The 22,263-nt window shown below is 42.2% G+C and overlaps 1 protein-coding gene across 8 annotated transcripts in view; it reads left to right on the top strand.

Moving 5' to 3' along the window:
* The window catches only part of SPATA7 (spermatogenesis associated 7), a 51,797-nt gene that overhangs the window by 6,342 nt on the left and 23,192 nt on the right, over positions 1–22,263 (top strand). For 2 of the 8 annotated variants that reach the window (XM_053377584.1, XM_053377552.1), the window contains exons 2-5: positions 2,689–2,763; positions 6,042–6,137; positions 15,312–15,359; positions 18,776–18,909. In XM_053377584.1, the coding sequence (XP_053233559.1) occupies positions 2,689–2,763; positions 6,042–6,137; positions 15,312–15,359; positions 18,776–18,909 (353 nt within the window). Of the gene's footprint in view, positions 1–2,688; positions 2,764–3,732; positions 3,983–6,041; positions 6,138–10,761; positions 10,977–11,055; positions 11,280–15,311; positions 15,360–18,775; positions 18,910–22,263 lie in introns of those variants that run through there. The other 6 variants (XM_053377562.1, XM_053377611.1, XM_053377593.1 and 3 more) reach the window with 6 other exon arrangements.

Here is a 22,263-nt window from a genome sequence, read left to right as displayed (position 1 = left end):
AATATGGAAACACTTTCAGTCTCGACAAAAGACATTTGCTTTACTGACCCCAGAATTTGACCCCAGTTTATTTTATGATCAGTTATGTATTTCAGTTTCTGTAGCTTTAAGAGGAGTGGGATTGAAGAAATCCAGAATAGCAACCACAAGCACACTAAGTGCCCAGGTTGCAAAGATAATTATATGTTTAATTTTTAATGTGGAAAAGGAGGGTGTAAAAGGGAAGAGAGAGGTAATTTCATACTTCATATCTGACATGACATGCACATATTTTGTACTTGTTTACTGCAGCTGAGTACTAAAAATATAGTACAAGGCAACCCTTTCTTTTTTTTGCCTTAGAATCCATAATCCATTTTGATGGGATACATGTGGTCCTACTAATTATGTTAATGACTTGGAGCAGGAAATATTTCACAAAAAGCAAAAAATATGTCTTTGCTACAGAAATAAACTACACAGATATGATTCTAGAATGGAATCTCACCCTGGACTCCATCCGAAACCTCTGGGTATAGGGTGGTATATAAATTCAATAAATAAATGAATAAATAATATAATAATAATAATAATCTTTCATGCCAACTCTCAGCCAAAGAAACTCGCAACACACTCTCAAAAACTCACAACAATGGCGGTTCCACGAACCTGCTGATGCTTTGTTACTCTCTAGGCTTTCTGTTATGGGTAGGCACCAATTTTGGCAGAGCTATATTTTTTAGATGTGTTTATTAAGGTTTTTTTAAAAAAACAAAAACAAAAAACCAACCACATACAAACAAGACAAAAACAAACAAAGAACAAGGCCTGGGTGTAGACATTATTGCAGTTAAAATCAAATAAACAGAAGGTTCTGTACACTTTCGCAGACAACGTCATAAAATAGATTCAACAAAGGGACATTTTGGATAACATAGAACTTGCCACATAGACGCATATGTTGTTGGGGGCCTATGCAGCACACTATTTTTATTTGTAAAGGATGTCAATGGAGACCATACAACATGTCTCTAAGAACCCTTGCGTGATGAGTTAAATGATCAGACAAGGCAGTGCTCATACCTTCTCAAACCATCTGTCGCTAGAGGGACCGAATGCAGACTTCTAATATTTGGCAATTTAACTACCCCCCCAACCCCCCCCCAAGGTTGATAGAGCTTTGTGAGGCTGCCTGCCCACAGCTGGTTCCTGTTTAGCACTCAATCAGCTACATTTGCACACACCCAATTCCAGGCTATAGCAGATTTGTTGGATGAGTTTCCCATATGGTCCAAAGGATAGCAAATAGGACACTTGCCCACTCACAGTTCTTTCTCTGGCACCTGCACACCTCTCTTCTTCTGGCTGCTAATTCCAAATATAGTTTGGATTGATGTACTTGCCTTCCCTTGCGTCCTATCCTCTCTTACCACTTTTAATATAATAATAATAATAATAAATTTTATTTATATCCCGCCCTCCCCAGCCAAAGCCGGGCTCAGGGCGGCTAACAACAATCAAATAATCAAACAATCAAATAAACCAACATTCTAAAAATATTTCATTATAAAAATTAATTAAAATCAAGTTAATGGCAGCCATTAAGCAAAACTCTGTGCAGGTTGCCAGAGGAGGGAGTCAGGCTGCGCCCTGACCAAAGGCCTGGTGGAACAACTCTGTCTTGCAGGCCCTGCGGAAAGATGTCAAGTCCCGCAGGGCCCTAGTCTCTTCTGACAGAGCGTTCCACCAGATTGGAGCCGCAGCCGAGAAGGCCCTGGCTCTAGTTGAGGCCAGCCTAACCTCTCTGAGGCCTGGGACCTTCAGGATGTTTTTATTTGCAGACCGTAGGTTTCTTTGTGGGGCATACCAGGAGAGGCGGTCCCGTAGGTACCGCTTTGATTTTGATTTTCCTGCAAACCATAGTTTGGTATTACATCTATAACTGCTACGAACCAAGGTTTACCCAGTTTGTATGTCATGCGAAATCAAATCTGGGAGAGAATCGGAGTTTGCGATGATAGGAGGAAGCCAGTGAGCCCTAGGATTGTTCATATTAAACCAAGCAATTGTCTGTTCAGGATTCAGGTGTCATCAGACCTTTCCATGTTTTTGATGTCTCCTCCCGCCTCCGCAAAATATAGAAAGTGCCATGGAAGATCTGGTAGTTCAAGACAGAACTACTGTTACTGGGATTTTGTATTTTACCAGAACTCAGGGTGCAAAGTTTTGTTGCTCAGAAAATGGACATCTTCCAGTGAATTGTCCGTTGCCACCGTGATGTTTCAGCTCCAAAACTATGGTCTTAGATAGCTTGAAACTCAAAAGTATAGTTACTATAATTATGGTAAAATGAATAGACACTGTATATTCATTTCAAGATGAAAGGAAAAAATATATGACTTCATTTTCAGTCTAATCATAGGCAGAGTTAAATCCGCCTAAGTACATTGATATACATTACTTTAATGTATGGTTGCACAGTTGATTTAATCAGTGATTTACTACTATTAACAAGATTTTTTTTCTCTTCAGTTGATGTAATATTAAAGTAAGTTCACCTCATGTATTTTGATGACTTTCCTACAAACTCATGTTTTTCACCATAGGTCATCATAATGAACATACTGCCTTTTAAGAGTTTTTTTTAAAAATTCTCTATGCTGAAAGCTATACTTCCACCCTAATTTCTTTGTTTCTTTTTTATATCAGTGCTTGAATACCAAGCCATTCCTCGATATGGACCAGCAAGCCCATTCAGGGGACATTTAAGTACTAAAAGTAATGGTAAGTAATTTGCATAACGGGGTAAACAGCAACATTTTTTAAGTATAGCTTTGCATCAAATTCTTGTTGTTGTGTGGACTCTTAAAATATTTTACATTAAAGCATTGTGGTGAGAACTTAGTTTGGCTGAGACTATACTAATGAGTAAAATATGTCATTCTTCAGTGCACATATTTGGAGTGGGGGAGGCTTCGGGGGGTGGGAAGAAGAGAAAGGGGAAGTCTTTTTTGGTTGATCAGAATTGTTAAACAGAAACTGAATGCTGATACTCAGTGCAAGAATATCAGCTGACCCAAAGTTTTTAGTCTTTGCATTGTCTTGGTTTTAACCAATTCAATAAATAATACATCTCAGTGTAGAAGACTGTTGCTGAAACTTGGCTTAGATATCGGGGGGGGGCACAAATATATTTATTTCAGAGGTGGTTGATTTTTGGTGGAGGGGGATAGGTTTAGGGCAAGGGCCACATTGATCCTTGGTCAGTCCTTGTCAGAATTGGCATGGCCAAAATAAGGAAACATTTTAGGATTCTTGGGTATCACCAAAAACTTTTGACATCACAGTGGGGTACCTATGGAAACAATCGGGGGTGAAAATAAAAAGAATTTTAAATTTAAATAATTCTGATGGGGGGGCTTGGGAGGCCACAAAAATCTTTTGGCACCATGGCAATACATTGGGGGACTCATTGGAGCAGGAAAAACAAAGTTTTAAACGGCCTTTTAAGGGTATCTTGGGGGGACACAAAATCCTCTTAGAGGATGTATTTATTCCACAGCAACCCCTTATTTATTTCAAGTAATGGATACAATTTAGGTACAACACTACCTCAAACATGGAGCCGTTTTTCTTAAGAGCTTGTGCTGTTTAAAACCCAGTTAGAATCTACATACTTGTTTTATGTATAATTTGTTATTTGCCTCACCAGATAGTTGGATCAGTCCTTTCAGTCCTGATAGGCATGAAGTCTGCTGCCAGGGCCTTCAGGCTGCAGTCCTTAAACTACTTGCTCCAAGGTAGTCATGTTGACTTCATAATGGGGCTATTCTGGAGTAGCTGTTTTTGAGGATCTCATCCTAGTTTCACATGCAGGGGGGATATGTTTTGCTGCTTTGGATGTTAAACGGTAAACCTTACATCTCAGAAGCATCACTGAAATGGCTCTGTGGTGAGTGATTTGCTTGTTCATGGCTTCATAACTGAAGACAGGCATTCTGATGTAAGTGTTGATTTTACCCTTAGCTTTTCAGTATGTCCATGTGTAAGCCATTTGAGTACAAAGTGTCCTCCTGCGATTTGCCACGGCAAGACATGGGACCTTATTGTCAGCAAATAAAAAGAAAACAAAGGTTGTAAGGGGTCTGAAAGCGGGTGGAAACTGCAGAGATGGAAGCCACCAGGTTTGGTGGCATTTGAGTGTGCCTGTTGCTAGTTCCACAAACAGTGAGGAAGAACGGATTGTCAGTAGATGTGCACTTACTTACCACTTGGAATCTGAGGTCCAAATAAGTGCAGCTCTGGCTGCCATGTGCAAAAAATATATATAAAAGAGCGCTGAGAGGAGTGGCACTCTGTTGAAGCCCATAGTAAGGAATTCATGTGTTGTTTGGCTAATTAAGGCTCGTTATGTTCAGAGCCCTAAAAACAGCTTTGATTTATTTAAATACTCCGTTAATTAAAGCAGGAACATTAACTGAATGAGATATTTAAAATATTGCTTTAGGATGGGGCTTCTTGTCCCTACCAGATATCCAATCTCTCTCACAGCCGCCTCTAATACTACAGCATGTGATGTGATCATGCTAGATGGAATATTGCATTAATCTTGGGAAGAATTCCCTGCTTAATGCCAGAATACCACAGGGGCCACCTCCTGCTTCATGAGTCTCCCCATTCTTTTAAACACCACTGAGGAATCAGTGAGTCCCATGTGCTGTTCAACTGCAGCTGCCATCATCCCTGGCTGATGGCCACACTAGTTAGGGCTGATGAAGTCTAATAACATCTGGAGGGCCAAAGGTTCCATATCCCTGGCTTAGAACATCTGGGGAGGCCCTCATGCATATCCCATTGCAATCTGAAGTTTGTTTGGCATGGTCTTTTTCCATTGTCATGCCTAGGCTCTCTGTTCCAGGAGATCCGTCTAGCTTCCTCCCTGATGATTTTTTTTGGAACAAAGTGAAATGGAACAGGAGCATTCCATACTGCAGCATTTTGTTGCAGATTCCAATTCACCCTGCTCTTCATGAGTTTTTTTCTCTTTTTAAAAAAAAAAATATTGATACAGCAAAAAAAGAAGAAAAGGAGAAAACACAGATACAGAATTACACACAGGAATAACAATAAACACAAAATTTTCTTAACAAATAATAAAACATAAGTTGGTCTTAACACTATAGACCCACCTCCCATCTATTCCTTATTTCAGTCTCATATTACTTATTGCCAATACAGACTTTTATCATCATTTAACTTTTTCTTGATATAGCTTACCTCTTATGGCTAACTTGCAACTATTACTGAAGTTCCTCGAATGCTGCAACAGAGTTTAAACTACTATATTTATATTTCAAATATTATTTGAAGACCTCCCATTTTGAGACAAATTCCTGTTTTGATTTGTTCTTTATTTTTTCTGATAGACCATCTAATTTGGCATATTCTGTCAGCTTTTGGATCCATTCAGGCGTAGAGGGAATTTCGATACTCTTCCATTTTGCCGCGATAAGAACTCTTGCTGCCGCCGTGGCGTATAAAAAGATACCCTTCATTTTTTGCAGAATATCCAAATCTGTAACTCCCAGGAGATAGGCCTCTGGTTTTTTATTTAAAAAGATCTTTAGCATTTTTTGCAATTCTGAATGAATACTCTCCCAGAATACCTGTATTTTCTTGCATAACCACCACATGTGGTAGAAAGTTCCTGAATTATCTCTGCATCTCTAGCAGTTACTTGACACATTTTTTTTACACTTTCGAAAGTTTCCAGGGTGTTAAGTACCATCAGTGTTGCATTTTTAGAAAGTTCTCTCTAATCGTTTAACACTTTGTGAATTTCCAATTATTCCTCCACAAGTTTTCCCATTGGGCCATGGTTATTGAGTGGCCAAAGTCTTGTGACTACCTCACCATGGCCACTATTCCAAGTTTTGGAAAGAGTTTTTCTCAATGACCTGTTTCCATTGTGTGTTCCTGCTTTGAACTTATATTTCTGCAATTGCTGGTGAAGACTACTGGCACTTTCCACAATAACGATCAAATATGCTTTACTTTTGTAGCCTTCTGCATTGACGACTCCTCCCGCAGACTAAGCAACCAGTACCTGATCAGGGATCACATGGCAGTCCATTACAATAAAATACTTTCAGCTAAAGGTAAGCATATACAAGTCATTCACCTCTCCTTGAATGGAGTAATTATTTAGTAATACATTTTCCCTGTTATCTGTCGCTTAGGGGGGGAAAGAAAAATCACTCACATTTAAAGCCTGCCATTTTAGAATTAAAAGAAAAATGCCAACTCCTAACCTTGCCAACATTTAACTGAGTGTTTGAAATGCTAAATTTAATCAGAAGCTCTAGTGTTTGTGCATTCTGAAAAGATATTATTTTCCCACTGAAATTACATCAAGAATATATGCACTAGACTGAATACAGCTTGTGCCAATATGTCTGTCTAAAGATTTTCTATCATTAGGGTACATCATTTGCTATTTCTTGGATCGGTGAGCAGATAGTCATTCTCCAAAGTCAGTGCAATGTGCTAATTAATATTTGGCACAAACGTGAGCATTAATTAATCCTCCTTTATTTCTCATTGCATGGCATTGCCTCGACACACTTCCATTTTCACCCTCTATAAAATCACAGTATGTGGTTCAATATTAAAAAACAAACATATTTTTAATCTCTTATGTTTCAATTGTCAATCCCATAAATAGGAGCAAGATTAAAATAAGAGCACAATTGTATGCATGCCTCCTATGAAGTACTGTATGTCGCATTGGGTTTGGTGGCGCTGTGGTCTAAACCACTGAGTCTCTGGCTTGCCAATCAGAAGGTCGGCAGTTCAAATCCCCACAATGGGGTGAGCTCCTGTTGCTCGGTCCCAGCTCCTGCCAACCTAGAAGTTTGAAAGCACACCAGTGCAAATAAATAAATAGGTACTGCTGCAGTGGGAAGGCAAACAACATATCCGTGCGCTCTGGTTTCCGTCATGTGTTCCATTATGCCAGAAGTGGTTTAGTCATGCTGGCCACATGACCTGGAAAGCTGTCTGTGGACAAATGCCAGCTGCCTCAGCCTGAAAGCGAGATGAGCACCGCAACCCCATAGTCGCCTTTGACTAGACTTAACCATCCAGGGGGTCCTTTACCTTTTTTTACCTTACTCCCAGGCACATGGGTATAGGGATGCAGCCTGCCTTAAGCCTTGCAGAAGTTTAAGATGCATAGTCAATAAACAACCTTTCTTTTAAATGATCTTTAATTTCAAATGTTGTGTGTTCAGACACACACAAAATGGTTTCCAACTATGATCTGCATTGTTCTGTCTGCAGATACTTAGGGGGTAATACTAAAATTGACTGCTGGGCTGAATTGAGCCTTGCTGCACACAGAAGCAGGGGTGGAAAGTGGGGCAGGCAGATCGCTGTGCCAGCCTGGAGCTGATGCCGCTGTTGAGCCCAGATGGAGTCCAGTGTTGTCATGTGATGGTAGCAAGGCTGGCTTGGACCCTCCCAGTCCTCAGAATGCCCTGTTTCCGGGCTTTCCCATTGGCAGCTGGTGAGCATCCCAGTGGCTGCCTCTTCGGTGGGTGGAAGGGAGAGGTCCATACAGGCACAACTGGGAAGAGTCCAGTGAAAGTGACATGGCTGAGAGGAGGGAATGGTGTAGAAGGGTTTGGGCTGGGATGCTGGCTGTCTTAACTTGGTTGAGTTTTAGCTCATGTACATCATTCTCCCCATCAGAAGCCAATGAGTCTCAAACTCTTGATGAGCTAGGGATTGTTCCCTGTATGCAAAGACAGGCTCTGGCAGATTGAGTGGACCAGAACCATTTAGTGGGTCCAACAGTCGAGAAGGCTGTATCTGCACGGGCTGTAGAGGGAAGTGAGGGGCAGATGGGGCTCATCAACCTGGGAAGGTAGCCCATCTAGGAGAAAGAAAACTTTGCTCCTAAACCTCTACTGCCTTGCGGGAGAAGAAAAGGCTAAGGAGTAAACCCTATACAAATCCTGAGTGGAGCCCCTAAGACAGTAGGATGGGGCCTTGTATGCCTCCTTCCAGCAACTCCTGCTGCCAAGCCAGTGCCAGACGTATTGCTCTGCTTTCCTTTGGAGCACATCAGGAAGGCTGAGAAGGGGGGTGTCTTGTCTTCTGGGAAGTCCAGAACCTCCGTACACACTTGTGCCCCAGGGAGATCACTTCAGTGTTGCTAATGCAGAGGTTTGATTTCACCCCAGGAGGCGCAATCCATTGGCTCTCAAGACAGATAGATGCCAACAACAAAAAAATCATTCTGATTTTAATATTTAATACCTTTTTAGATGGGGTTACTCACACATCTGCCTTATGTATTTTCAGATTTGTAGTAATTTCATTCAGTTTCCTGGGTTTGCAATGCAATTGTATGCATGTTTACCCAGAAGAAAAAAAGGCCCCTTGTGTTCAATTACTCCTCATTACACCTGCCATCTTAGTTACATTTCACCTGGAAATAAGTCCCATTGAACTAAGTGGGGCTTTCTTCTCACTAGACATATATAGACTTGCACTATGTGTTTAAGATTTCAGCCTCAGCCAGTCAAATCAAACTAGTCTCCAAATCCATTTGTTTTCCACATAAATTACATATAACAACTTTTTAGTCATCTTGCAGAAAATATTCACCCTGTTATTAAATGAAATCATTTACATATATTAGTCGCTTAAAAAAATGAACTGAATGTGACTTAGAAAAACAAATCTATACCAAACAATTGTATCCATTTTGTATTTTTAAAATGTCAACCATAATTTCAAACACCTGGTTAAAGGTAAACAGTTCAAAAGACCTTAATAGATGGTTCTAAAAAATAATTTCAATAAAGGTGCAATTTATAGGGCCATGTATTTTACAGTCTCTGAGCTATGTATCCTCACTACAAGCCCCCTGACATGTTATCCCTATTTTGCAAACTTAGAATAGAAGCTGAGAACCCAAAGCTGTCCAGGATGTTCACCCTTGGTGTGAATTTGAACCCAGTTCTCCTGCACCCAAATCTAACAAGCTGCCCCACACCTATCTGCTTTATGAAGAAAACTGTACAGTTCAGTGAACATCACTGTGAAATAAATCAGCCAATATTGTTGTTGAAGTGCACCTCCTCCAATTGCATGCTTCATTGCACAAAATTAATTCCCAGCTCCTGAGCTCATAAGCATTGTCTGCCCAGGGTGTAAACTGGTACTATCAGTTTCATGTCACGTTAAAAAAAAAATCCTTAACTTTCTAGCCGTTGTGATCTATGTGTATCATCAGATATTCAGAAAATAAGGGAAAAAACCACTACTAGGGATGTAAGAAGGGCAGCGCTGCTTATTTTCCTTCATTGGGTGCAGCTGTTCTTGGGGAAGCAGTCAAGGCACAATGGCAGGGGGCAGGGGAACAGTAACTGGTTGGTGTTGACCTTTAAAGCCCTAAACGGCCTCGGCCTAGTATACCTGAAGGAGCGTCTCCACCCCCATCGTTCTGCCCGGACGCTGAGGTCCAGCACCGAGGGCCTTCTGCCGGTTCCCTCATTGTGAGAAGCAAAGCTACAGGGAACCAGGCAGAGGGCCTTCTTGGTAGTGGTGCCCACCCTGTGGAATGCCCTCCCATCAGATGTCAAAGAGATAAAGAACTACCTGACATTCAGAACACATCTTAAGGCAGCCCTGTTCAGGGAAGTTTTTAATGTGTGACATCTTAGTGTATTTTTGGTCTTTTGTGTAAGCCGCCCGAGTGGCTGGGGAAACCCAGCCAGATGGGCGGGGTACAAATAAATTATTATTATTATTATTATTATTATTATTATTATTATTATTAACTAACCACAGCTGTTTGTCCTGAGAAGAGAGCAGGAGAGGGCCAAAAGATATGGGTGTTTTCTGACTGACCAGGATCATGCCACTTTTGACATGCCCTGAGTCCCTTCTGGCAAAACCTGTTGCCCCAAGGAATGCCAACTAGCACATACGCACCTTCTACTTGCCAGATTAGAGGCAAGACAGATGTGGATATCTGTGCAAAAAGAAGTTGGTTGAGATGCTGGCCCTCACTCGCGTCTCAAAGTGACCCTCTCCAAGGGAAACAGCTGCTGCTGAGGAGTCCAAAAGGTGCAGAAGGTAGCATACATTATGAATGTGCAAATTAGACGCACTAAATTAACATATCTCATTTGTGCCCTGTGCAGCAGGTCATTTATCTCTGTAATTGTGCCTGGAGGGGGAGGGGAGTTCTCTTGTTTAGGTAATTCATATTTCTAAGGCGCTACTTTGGGCAGCAATTGATGGAGAGGATGAGAAGACAGTTGGCCAGTGGAGGGGAGAGGAGTGGAGGGAGAGAAAGAGGGAGGAGGAAAGAAGAATGGGAATGGAGCCTAATAGTCACAGTGCAGTCCAATAGTAGGAGACTATCTCCTGGATTTGCTGCAAAAATATCATTATAGCCCTCCCTTCGACCCCCTGGGCTTGGTCTGTGTTTCCCTTCACTTGGTTCTCCCTGGGCTCGTAAAACTCAGGCTTTCTTGGTTGCCACGCTATTTGCTTCTTTAGATACTGCACTTCTGTCATGGCACCCAAGGTGGCATATAGTTTAAGATGAAAGGGTATAAGAAGGAAAAATCAGGAGGGAAGAGGAAAAGAAGCAAGCTCAAAGCACCAACCTTTTCATGGGAAGACATAACAGAATAGCCTGAGACAGTTCTGGGGAGGGAGTGGCAGTTGGCCCTAGCCAGGCTGATGGAAGAAGGCTCTCTTCTGCTGCTGATGGAGACATCTCTAACAGAGGAGTGAGCCAAATGGTGGCTGATCCCTTCACTTGAGCCCACAGAATGGGGCTTGCTAAGCCTATTTCTCCCTCTGGAGCAACCAAGAGGAACGTCGGCGGATGGAGCCAGTTCTGGCAGGGAAAGAACCAATTGGCAGTTGTCTTGGCTGTTGTTGACAACTGTTTCATCCTCTCATGCATCCAGGTGACTGGGAACCTTTGTCCCCAGCCCTAGATGTTTGGGGAACAGCTGGGGTTTCTCAGTAGCGAAGACTCAGCACTCTTCACATGGACAGATATAATCTTGGTTACTATTGCTACTTCTCCAAAGCTGAGGCCTCTGGAAAGACTTGGGTCAAATTAAACCCAGAATGCCTTGATTTATCATTCCAACCAGCCTGTTGCCGTTGGAGCTGACAGCCGACAGCTCAATACAGTGCACGTGTTTCTATCATGAATAGTCTTCCCCCACCTTCCAGCCTTCCCAGTGTGCTGGACAGTCATGCAGGTAAAGTCGCTGCTATAAAATACAACCACGGTAAGTGGAAGAGGCTTGCCCCCTTTCCCTCACAGGCTAACTCAGGGGATAGAATTGCTGTTGGCAGCTTCTCTGACTTGTCAATCCGACTGGAGACCTTTCACTTAAGACAGGAGGAGAGCGTTTCTTTGTTAAATGAACATCATGGTAGAACCTGTGCGTTTTCTTGCTTGAATTTTTCTCTCTGTAACTGTGAGGGTTGAACTTCACTGGTGTTGTCTTGTCTTAATAGAAGTTTAGAATATGCAGCGGAATATGTACTAGTTGGAGTGCTTGATGAAAATCTTGAAGTCCAGATAATTCCCCAAATTCAAGATGGAATGCCAAACAGAGGACCAAGCGCTGTCCTCTTGAAAATGTAGGAGGTAGCATGGTGACAGCAGTCACGAAATTAAAAGACACCTGCTTCTTGGGAGAAAAGCAATGACAAACATAGACAGCATCTTAAAAAGTAGAGACATCACCTTGCCAACAAAGGTCCATATAGTAAAAGCTATGGTTTTCCCAGTAGTGATGTATGGAAGTGAGAGCTGGACCATAAAGAAGGCTGATTGCCGAAGAATTGATGCTTTTGAATTATGGTGCTGGAGGAGACTCTTGAGAGTCCCATGGACTGCAAGAAGATCAAACCTCTCCATTCTTAAGGAAATCAGCCCTGAGTGCTCACTGGAAGGACAGATCCTGAAGCTGAGGCTCCAATACTTTGGCCACCTCATGAGAAGAGAAGACTCCCTGGAAAAGACCCTGATGTTGGGAAAGATGGAGGGCACAAGGAGAAGGGGACGACAGAGGATGAGATGGTTGGATGGTGTTCTTGAAGCAACCAGCATGAGTTTGATCAAACTGCGGGAGGCAGTGGAGGATAGAAGTGCCTGGCGTGCTCTGGTCCATGGGGTCACGAAGAGTCGGACACGACTAAACAACAACAACAACAAGCAGAGTGAAAACAGGACTGCCCTATATTAAGGGGATGGGGAGAGGACAAGTGCCCACCCTACAGCAAAGCTTAAGAAAACCACAGCTCCTTGGTTCTCATCCAGAGGCAGTGTCTTAGCATTGCACAGGGTGCCTGCCTCCTTCCCTTTTCAGAGCCACCCACGGTGCAGTGTTACATTTGCATAATTTTACCACATTAACCATGTGGTTAGCCAGAATCCGCAAACCTGCATCTCACCCTGGTTACCATGGCTACAGATGGTGTGGATGCAGTGCTGCGCTATAGATAGCTTTGTAACAGGGAAGGGGCATTTGTGGGCAGAAGAGAGGAAGGAAAGAAGAGGAGTTAGACTACAGCGTGCCCCCGGTTTCCTGACACACCCACCCAGTGCACACTGGACCTGTGACTCCCAGCCACCCCACAGATCCCTTTGCTTCTTACTAGCACCCCTGTACCCAACAGAATTCTACTTTTGCCTCACAGAAGGAGGTGAGGGGGGAAATTAACTTCCGATTGAACAAGCGCAGTCTACTGTGCATGTACACACACACATGTACCATACTTACAATAACAGCCTGTGTAGTGGAATGGTGTCAGTGCTGGTGGAACCACAGCTGACCTGGATATGAGGTTAGGTCACATCAGTGGCAAGGTTGGGGCTGTGTAGGCACACCAGGGAGAACATTGGGTTGGCTCTGTCTATGTGCCCTTGCTGCCCTGAACTGGCAGTGCTGCCTTGCCCCATCCCATGTGACTCCGTGGCACCACCTCATCACTCAGACCACTTTTGGTTTTTGACTTAGTGCATTTGTATCCCATTCTTTCCCCATCACGATTCTCTCAGGGGGCGGTAGGCATCCTTTCGCTAGGGTGCCAGGAGTCAGAGTCAGAAGAAGGTGAGCCATAAAACACCCATTGTCAGTGAAATTAACTATTTTTTTCAAAGAAACCAAAACAGTGCAGGCCTAGTGATCACAACTCTTCCCAGTTGGAGGTCCCAGTTAGGCAGTTGCAAGGTTGTTGGGGAAGTTGCTCTCTAAGATTCCTCCCCCAGGTCCTTCCCCAACAACCTGAGACTCCTTCATCTTGTCTCTCTCTGCTCTGCCCTTTTCATTCCATGTTCTGGGAGACCAGGGAGGAAGGAAGATGTTCACAGCAGCAGAAAGAGACTCCCTGGCTTCTCCAACAAGCCTGCCCCACTCCTCTCCAGCCTCCGCTTCTGCCTCTGATTCTGGACTGCCCTCTGCCTCTTCCTGCTCACCACCATTACCTCTTCAGCTTCTGACACCTCCTCCTCCCAGTCTCCTCCCTCTTCATCCTCAGACCACTCCTCACCCTTCCACCACCAGTCCCCTGGCCCAGAGCTTTCTTCCCTTGGGGGTTCGCCAGGTGGAGCCTCCCACTACTCTGTATCCAGGCAATCCACGACATCGAGACATCTAAGCAGAGACCGGGCAGCCATCTCTCAGGAATGCTGTAGTTACGCCTCTGCACTGAAAAAGGGTGGGGGAGTTGGTCTGGATGACCTCTGAGGTTCCTTCCAGCTCTAGAATTCCAGGACTGCAACTCAAGGTGGCATAGAGTTCTCAAGTGCAATGGTTCAACGGCATTCTCTCTCCCTGGTGCCACTGTGTCGGCCCTGTTTCCGTTTCCCTCATGTGAAATCCCCAATGGAGAATGAATTACAAGCGACGGTGGGTTTTTCTTTTGGGAAAACAGGTTGCAAACAAACTTTATTATAAGAGATGTAAACAAGGAGTTTTATTCCTCCTTCTTCCACAGCAATGTAACAAACAGTGCTGGTGCTTTTTATTGAAATGTATTATGTTTCAAGTTATAGGCTGTATGCTGTTTAAGCTTATGGTTACTTTCTTTTACACATCTTTCATAGATCAGATTTCTCCACTCACACTTCAGGAACTTAGGATTTTAACTGGATTGTTTCCCTTAAAGGTACAGGTACCCCTGCCCGTACGGGCCAGTCTTAACAGACTCTAGGGTTGTGCGCTCATCTCACTCTAGAGGCCGGGAGCCAGCGCTGTCTGCAGACACTTCCGGGTCACGTGGCCAGCGTGACGAAGCTGCTCTGGCGAACCGGCACCAGAGCAGCACACGGAAACGCCATTTACCTTCCCGCTATAAAGCGGTACCTATTTATCTACTTGCACTTTGATGTGCTTTCGAACTGCTAGGTTGGCAGGAGCAGGGACCGAGCAACGGGAGCTCACCCTGTCACGGGGATTCGAACCGCAGACCTTCTGATTGGCACGTCCTAGGCTCTGTGGTTTAACCCACAGCACCACTCACGCCCCTTGATTGTGGCTATAAAAACTCCTAATTGGGAGTGCAAATTTTAAACACTGCTTTGGGTGCCCCAAACATTTACTTATACTGTGATCCCTACTTTAGCATCTTGCTTGATAAATAGACTGTAAAAGTACCTCTTTTTTCAGATGGGGCTGTTTCGTAGGATTAACAGTATCGGAAACTAGATGCTCTGTATGTATCTGAGTGCGGCCTTGAATCAATATACCATTAGAATATGCTGATGTGGTCATTCAGATGTTGCTGGTTTTCCATGCACCACTGACCACATTCTCTACAGTCGCTTCATGGGCACAAATACTCAGGTTCCATACCCATTAAAGCCTTGGACATGAACAAACATTCTTTATTAAGTAATACTGTGTCAGGGAACAGTACGTATCCACAGCTACAGTTACAGGCCTTACCGTTCTGTAATAAGAGTTCATAAATGTTGAAGTACAGCACGGAATCCTCATTACGACGCCCGTCTTCTGCAAAAGCTGGTCACAAGCTTTCTAGTTCATTCTTTAACACAGCTAACTGGATTCATTAAAACCAAAAAGCTAGTTAAATGAGTGAAAACATTTAAAATGTAGACTAGCCATTATGTTTCAGCCATAGAAGTTTTTTGCATTTCTAGTAGCTTTGGCGAAAATACATCCCACCAATAAGCTGACGTTAAGCAAAGTCTGTTTATTGCAAATCTTCAAAGAGAATGTTGATTCACTCACTTTAATGGTGTGTTGTTTGTTTTTCAGCTGCTGTAGACTGCTCAATACCAAAAAGCAGGTTAAACAGCATCAAACGTACGTATTTCCGAGGCATTCATCTTCTAAAAACTTTTCTGAGGGCATACTATGGTATTTTCTCTTTTTAAAATACATTGTCCTTTCATAGAAGACCCTTGGAGTCCCTTCCAACTTTATGATTCTATGTTTGTCATCTCCATTAATTTCAGTAGGACTAACATTGAAAATATCCCATCAATCCTTTCAGGTTGCTACCTAATTTGGCTTGAAGGGGGGGGGGGAATTCTCCACAGATCTCAAATAAGGTCGGACTCTGAGGGTGAGCTAATCCCACTCGGATGACTTCATTGCTGTTAAAACACCCCATAATAACATAGAAGAGAGTAGGAATATTTTACTCTTTCTCTTTAATACCTGCCTGCCAGGCTGTGGTGGAAAACCTGTCATCTTTCTTCAGAGCCTTCCTGCTTTGCTTGCTTATTCATTCAACCATTCATTCATTCCTTCATTGGACTTATAGCCAATATGTGACAGAAAATGTCATGTCAGGTGTTGGCTGATCTGAAATTACCATTTTTAGACCAGCTGTCTGCGTGTCTCCAGCATTTCCTGAGTGAACACAATAAAGGAATATACTTTTATAGTTGAAGCATATGCAACTTTTGGAGTAATGATTTGAAAAATTATGAGCTTGCCGGGCACCAAACTGTATCACTCAAAGGTGGGGGGGAGGAACCCATCTGCTTGTCAAATTAAAAAATATATCCCTCCTGTAATTCCACTGTATCTGCTCTCAAGCTACAGACTCATTATTTTTCTAGCTATTTCTGTGCATTCATTAGGTGATGTATGCATGCATCGTCTTGCAGTGCTACATGACAGTTGGAACCATTTTTTTATCCATGGGCAGAACATAGAATTTACTGAGCCAAAGCATTGGTCTGTCCAGTTCAGTATTGTTTACAGGGTCTGGCAGCAGCTCCACAGCAATGTCCTGGCTGTACCTGAAGATGCCACAGATTGAAACAGCATCATTCTGCATACAAGGCTGGTGCTCTCTGACTGCTGGCCAGTGTCGTCATTTGCTGGTTTCCTGAAAAGAAAACAGTATATCTTTGGAACATACGTTTGGTTCTGCTTGAAAATTGCATATCGAAATTGGAATTTTTAAATGGCAGCACTGAGTGCTTTGCTTTAATACTTTAAATAAACCCCACCTGTGAAATCAGTAATACCTTTCCTTCTTTATACTCCCATCTTACATCTTTTAGGGTAGGAAAGCTTTCAACAGGAAAGCTTCCTGCACAAAGGAATTTGCAGCATTGCACAGCTGTTCATTGTTAGAAGGTCTGCATTAGAGAACGTGCAGTGGCTTATGCTCATTGTCTTTAAAAAGGGGGTTAGGTAAATTTATGATGGGAAAGGCTATCAGCATCTACTAGTTATGTGGTTCTCTGTAACCTTGAGGATCAGAGGTAGGTAGCATGCCTCTGAATGCTGCTTGCTGGGGACATGAGTGGGAGTGGATAGTTGTGTGCTTCCTTGCATCATCTGGTTGGCCACTGTGCAAGCAAGAGGTAGGCCTTTGGTTTGATCCAGTAAGGCTTCTCTGCTGTTCTAATGGGTTTGAAGAAATTGGCTTGGTTTTGTTTATGTTGCAAGAAAATGCCAAGCTGACATAAATAAATTTTATCCACCAGCTCCAAAGTTTCACCTCTTACTTTCCTCTTTGATCATTTATGGATAAAAACTTTTAAATTGTTCCTTTCTAACCAGGCCTTTGGTTAATTTGATTGACAGCCCTTTTAAAATGCGGGGGGGGGGGGTGTTTGGAGGGGAGGATTATTGGGTTGTTGTTTTTATTTTGATTATATCTTTTGTGGTTTTATATTTTGATTTTGTCCTGAGACCTCCAGGTATAGGGTGGTATATAAATTCTAAAATTAATAATAACAACAACAACAACTACTACTCCACATGTGTGATCCGAAGCACACTTGAAGTATATTCATTTTAAATTTAAACGTATTGGCCCAAATCCAGGGAAAACTTCTTTGGATTTGAGCCAAAGTTTTAGCTATAACAAATTGATGTGTGGAATTCTGCATTCACTCACCGCGTTTTCTTCCATACACAGTCATATAAAAGATAGTGTGTCTGATTGTATGAGCAGCCAGAAGAAATGAAGCCAGAAGGGTTCCTAGCATTTTAATTAACAGATATCTATTGTGTCATCCATAAAGATGATTCACAGATCACTTCACAGAAGTATGGCCTCATTGACTTTGTATACTTTGTGCCACACTGAATTACTCACTTCCACAGAATGTTTCAGAGCCTGTGTTTATTTTAAAGGAATATCTACTCGTTTTTCAGAAACCACAAGTTGTCCACCTAGTTGCCCTTTATCTGAAAGTTGAAATAACTGTTAACAGTTTAGAGGAAAAATGAAGTCCAGGCTTCTTGGGTTACATTTGACTCAAATTGATTATGAGAGCGAAATATAACTTTAGCTGCCAACCTGTGTTCTTAATATGTTCTTAATGAAGCCCGACTGATACTTATTCATTTGGTTTGATTCCTTGCCCAGCCTTTGCCATTAGCTGCCAGTTTGGGTTACAACAACATGAATAATCCAATTTAAAAGCAAACAAAACCACCAACCAAAAACTGTCATACATTAATTAATAATTTGCAGGTAGGTTGTATTGTTAAAAGTTTAGCTGTCAAAAGGCCACAGGGGCATTTCCAGCATATTTAGAGCTGCCTGCCAACCTAGCAGTTCGAAAGCACCTCCGGGTGCAAGTAGATAAATAGGGACCGCTTACCAGCGGGAAGGTAAACGGCGTTCCGTGTGCTGCGCTGGCTCGCCAGATGCAGCTTGTCACGCTGGCCACGTGACCCGGAAGTGTCTGCGGACAGCGCTGGCTCCCGGCCTATAGAGTGAGATGAGCACACAAACCTAGAGTCTGGCAAGACTGGCCCAAACGGGCAGAGGGTACCTTTACGTGACATTGCCAAGTAAATATTATTTGTCTAATTTCTGTTAACCACAACAAAATAAGAGTTCATCTTAGTACTGTCAAAGTACAAATGAAATTCCAATTGACTTTAAGGAAGCAACTGTTTTATTTGTTTATTTGTATTTGATTATTCTAGTTCTGGGGAACCTTTCACTCTCCAGATGTTGCTGGCCTTCAACCGCCATCAATTTCAGCGATCATGTCCAGGGATGAGGAGAATTGTAGTTGTTACACATAACTATTTTTGTGGTAGTAGACCCAGATGGATGATGATAACACTTATGTGATACATAATTAAACTGAGCAGCGTACATTTCTGGACTATATCTCAAAACTTTCAATTTCCTCAGTCTGTCACAACACATAATAGCTCAGTAATTTAATTACTAAAAGGATCCTTAATATGAATCCCTCTGTTTTTAACTCTGGTTCATTTTTCCTTACCTTAAGTTTCAGACCAGCAGCGAAGAGAGAAACTCAAGAAAGAAGTCGAAAAATGTGAAAAGGAGATGATTTCGTCTAAAAATGGGTCCCGATCTAGTTCCAGGGAGAGTAGAAGACCACTGTCAGCCACCTATAGAAAAGTAGGTATAATGATTTTTATTTTTTAATTAGCCTTTGATTCCACTCCTGTCAGAGAAGGGTTCATTCTAATTGCTTTCATTGTCGTGTTGAATAATAGCACATCAAATTACTAGTTCTTGTAAACTTTTGGTTTCATAGCTACACTTGTTGACTAGCACTGGGTAGAATTATGCTAGCCAGGAGAGGAATCTTTTTGTAAGACAAACACTTGGAAGAATAATGTTGTTTTCATAGCAATGAGAGCAGGAGAAACAATTGACGGGATTCATTTTCGGTTTAAAATATGCACCGGGGTGTATTTTGCATCCAGCTGCTGCATAATGCTGGCCATTAGCTGGTTGGTTCTTGCATGACTATTTGGTATCTGACAATGTGAGTGATGACATTATTAGGTTTCTGGAAAATAATTGTGCTTTGGAATATTGTTGGTGCTGGAGATGCAATATGCACAGTGGTTACTTCTGTTTTCCGTTTTGAAGAAGAAGAGAGGAATGTCAGATAAAATATGTGAGCTTTCATCTTTTAGTCACTGTTATTTTCTCGCATCAAGAATGTTGTTATGTCTTTCTTAGCCCATGGATGAAGATACTTCTATAACCTTGAGATTCTCTGCAGCACTTGCTAGCAAACTACTGCTTTGACCGTGTTTATGTGGGGTTTGCAATAATGCAGGTGTCTTACAAGACATATGTGAGACTTTAAAAATAAGTGCTCTTTCTACCAGTGAGATAGGAAGAAGTAGAATATGACATTTTAAATGCATTTATTTAGAATACTTCAGTCTCATTTTATAGCCCCGAGAAGCTCCCAAAATAGCTTGTGAACGATGCTCAAAATAAAATTGCAATCAAGTCCACTACAGGAACTGAAATTGCATGGTGTCCGTATAGAAGTAGGTTTATCCAGGCAATGTTTCCTGCCCTCATTCTTTGTTCTTCTCTGCTTTCATGCAAGGCAGAAGCTCACCCACCAAAATCCTCTGGGGTAAGGAGTGGGGCTGAGCAGCTGGGAGTCAGCCATAATTCAGACAGGTCTACCTTTGCTTGCACACACATTGCTTTTAGGCAAGTACGCATTGTGTGGGTTACTGGGCTGCCTCTGAACACCACTGAAAATGGCATTCCTGCATATTCAACACTCCTCATCGTTTCCCTTTAACATGCAGAATAACAGGCCTCATTCCGTGACATCAACATGCTGTGCATTTCTTCGCCTTCCTCATGTGGAAGAGCTTTGTGATGGTGCACTTAGGGCCCTCATGTACGTCAAACATGCAGGAAGAGGAGGAGTGTTGTCAGCGGGCACAATCTCACTTCTTCCTTAACACATGACCACCCCTAGTGCCATTTCATTGTGATACAGTGGTAACTGACCCAGGACTTTGCGTTGATGAAACCGTGTGGGTCAATATTCATCAACACTGATAACAACTGATAAAGCCTTAAACGGCTCAGGACCACAATACCTCTCAAGGATTGCCTCTTTCCATATGAACCTACGTGGACCCTGAGATCATCTTCTGAGGCCCTTCTTCATGTGCTGTCTCCTCAAGAGGTCCAGAGGGTGCCTTTAGGCACCAGGCAAAAACGTTCCTTTTTAACCAGGCCTTTGCCTGACCTGATCTACATCCTATACCATTTTTAAAATGTGTTTTTTTGGGTGGGGGGCTATTGGGTTGTTGTTTTAATTTTTATTATATATTTTGTGGTTTTATATCTTGATTTTAATCTGTGAACCGCCCTGAGACCCCCCATGTATAGGGGGGTATATAAATTCAATAAATAATAATAAAATAATAATAATAAACAACCTCTGTTGCCAAATGCAGCATATGTGCAACTGGAAAAGCAGGGTTGGTGGCACCTTCCACCCTGAAGCACCTTTGGCTGCCTTAGATGCAGCTGTTTCATTCATTCATTTATGTACTGCTTAGATGCTAAAATGGCTTATTCTGTGCCACTGCAATACCATCTGTCTAAAAAGCGTAAGCCTAGAACCTACTCATTTTCATGCCGTGCAGTTAGTGTTTTGGAAGAGGGAGTTGGGTTGAGAAATGAGATCCTCCACTTGTACCACAGGTGCTAAGGGGTGGGTTGGGGGCCCAAGTTGTGGGTCTGTTGCGATGAGCCCCAGATCTGGGCAGACTGCAAAGCACAGTGCTGGTGAGATCCCAGCCATTCGCCATCATAATGCCTAGAGTCATCTATGCATATAAATTGGCAATATTTTTGTAATAGGTCTACAAGCCGATGGATCCCCTGTTCATCTGTTTTACTTTTGCGTAGACATGGTTAGGATCAAGCTGCAAATCTAAGATATCTGTAGAAGCAAAAGTGTAGGGAGTGGTTTATGCAATTCTTACTTATAGCAGGCACCCAGTGTGTGGCAAGCAGAGCAACCTGTCTCAGTGTTACATCCCAGCAACAAGCAGGATGTGTGGAGATTCTGCTCACCTGTTTTATCTTTAAATTCCATCAATTTAACTGGGATCTGCTTCGATTGCTGTAAGAGATTACATATTAGATGACATTCATCTTCTAAATCAGGCTGTTCATAATTTCTCAGCTATTGGGGGTCAGGAAAGTAAATTATAATGAATCTTAATATTCAGACAACAGAATGAAAAGTCATTAAATAATTACACTATATGAATCTGTACTGTCTAAGCACTTTGTGGTATTATGAGCAGTCAGTGATGGATGAATAAAAATTTCTGAGGTTTTACTCCATCTAAGTATAATAAATACACTTTCCTGGATAACCAACAAAATCAATGTCCAAACAAATTAGCTCATCTTAGCATTGATTATCCACTTGACTTTCTGTTCTATTTTGCTTCTTTTTAAGTGGTATTCATTTGCATTCTCTTCTCATTAATAGTGATGAGTGCTGGCATCTAATCTTCCATGCATCAGCGAGTTTGCATTTATTAGCTTTAGCATTAGTATTTAGTGTTGCAGTTGCATCTACCTGCTGCAGACATAAGGCTACATGTGATCCCAGTTTTTCCATTCAGAATCCCTGCACTCAGAGAGATCACCAGCTGTTTTTTGCAATAGTTGCCCATGTGAAAGAGTAAGTGAAGCATCTTATAAACTGGATAGGCACATTGCTCGATTGTTATTTAAGATATCCTAATATGATATAGTAGAATTTTCTGGCCTGTATGAAAAATTGTTCATGTAAATGGAAAGCCTCATCTATAACTAGTTTTGTTGTCCAATAAAATTGAATAAACAAACCTTAGAGCTTGAAAAGCCCCTGGGAATGCTGGATCTATGCCAGATTTGGGATTTAAAATACATCTGCTCTGTTCTGATGTAACACTAAACTATGGTTTACCACAGGGATGG

Source organism: Podarcis raffonei, chromosome 1 (genome assembly GCF_027172205.1).
Source record: "Podarcis raffonei isolate rPodRaf1 chromosome 1, rPodRaf1.pri, whole genome shotgun sequence".
Taxonomy (NCBI): domain Eukaryota; kingdom Metazoa; phylum Chordata; class Lepidosauria; order Squamata; family Lacertidae; genus Podarcis; species Podarcis raffonei.
Note: the sequence above shows the minus strand (reverse complement) of the source record. Positions and strands in the feature narration are given on the sequence as shown.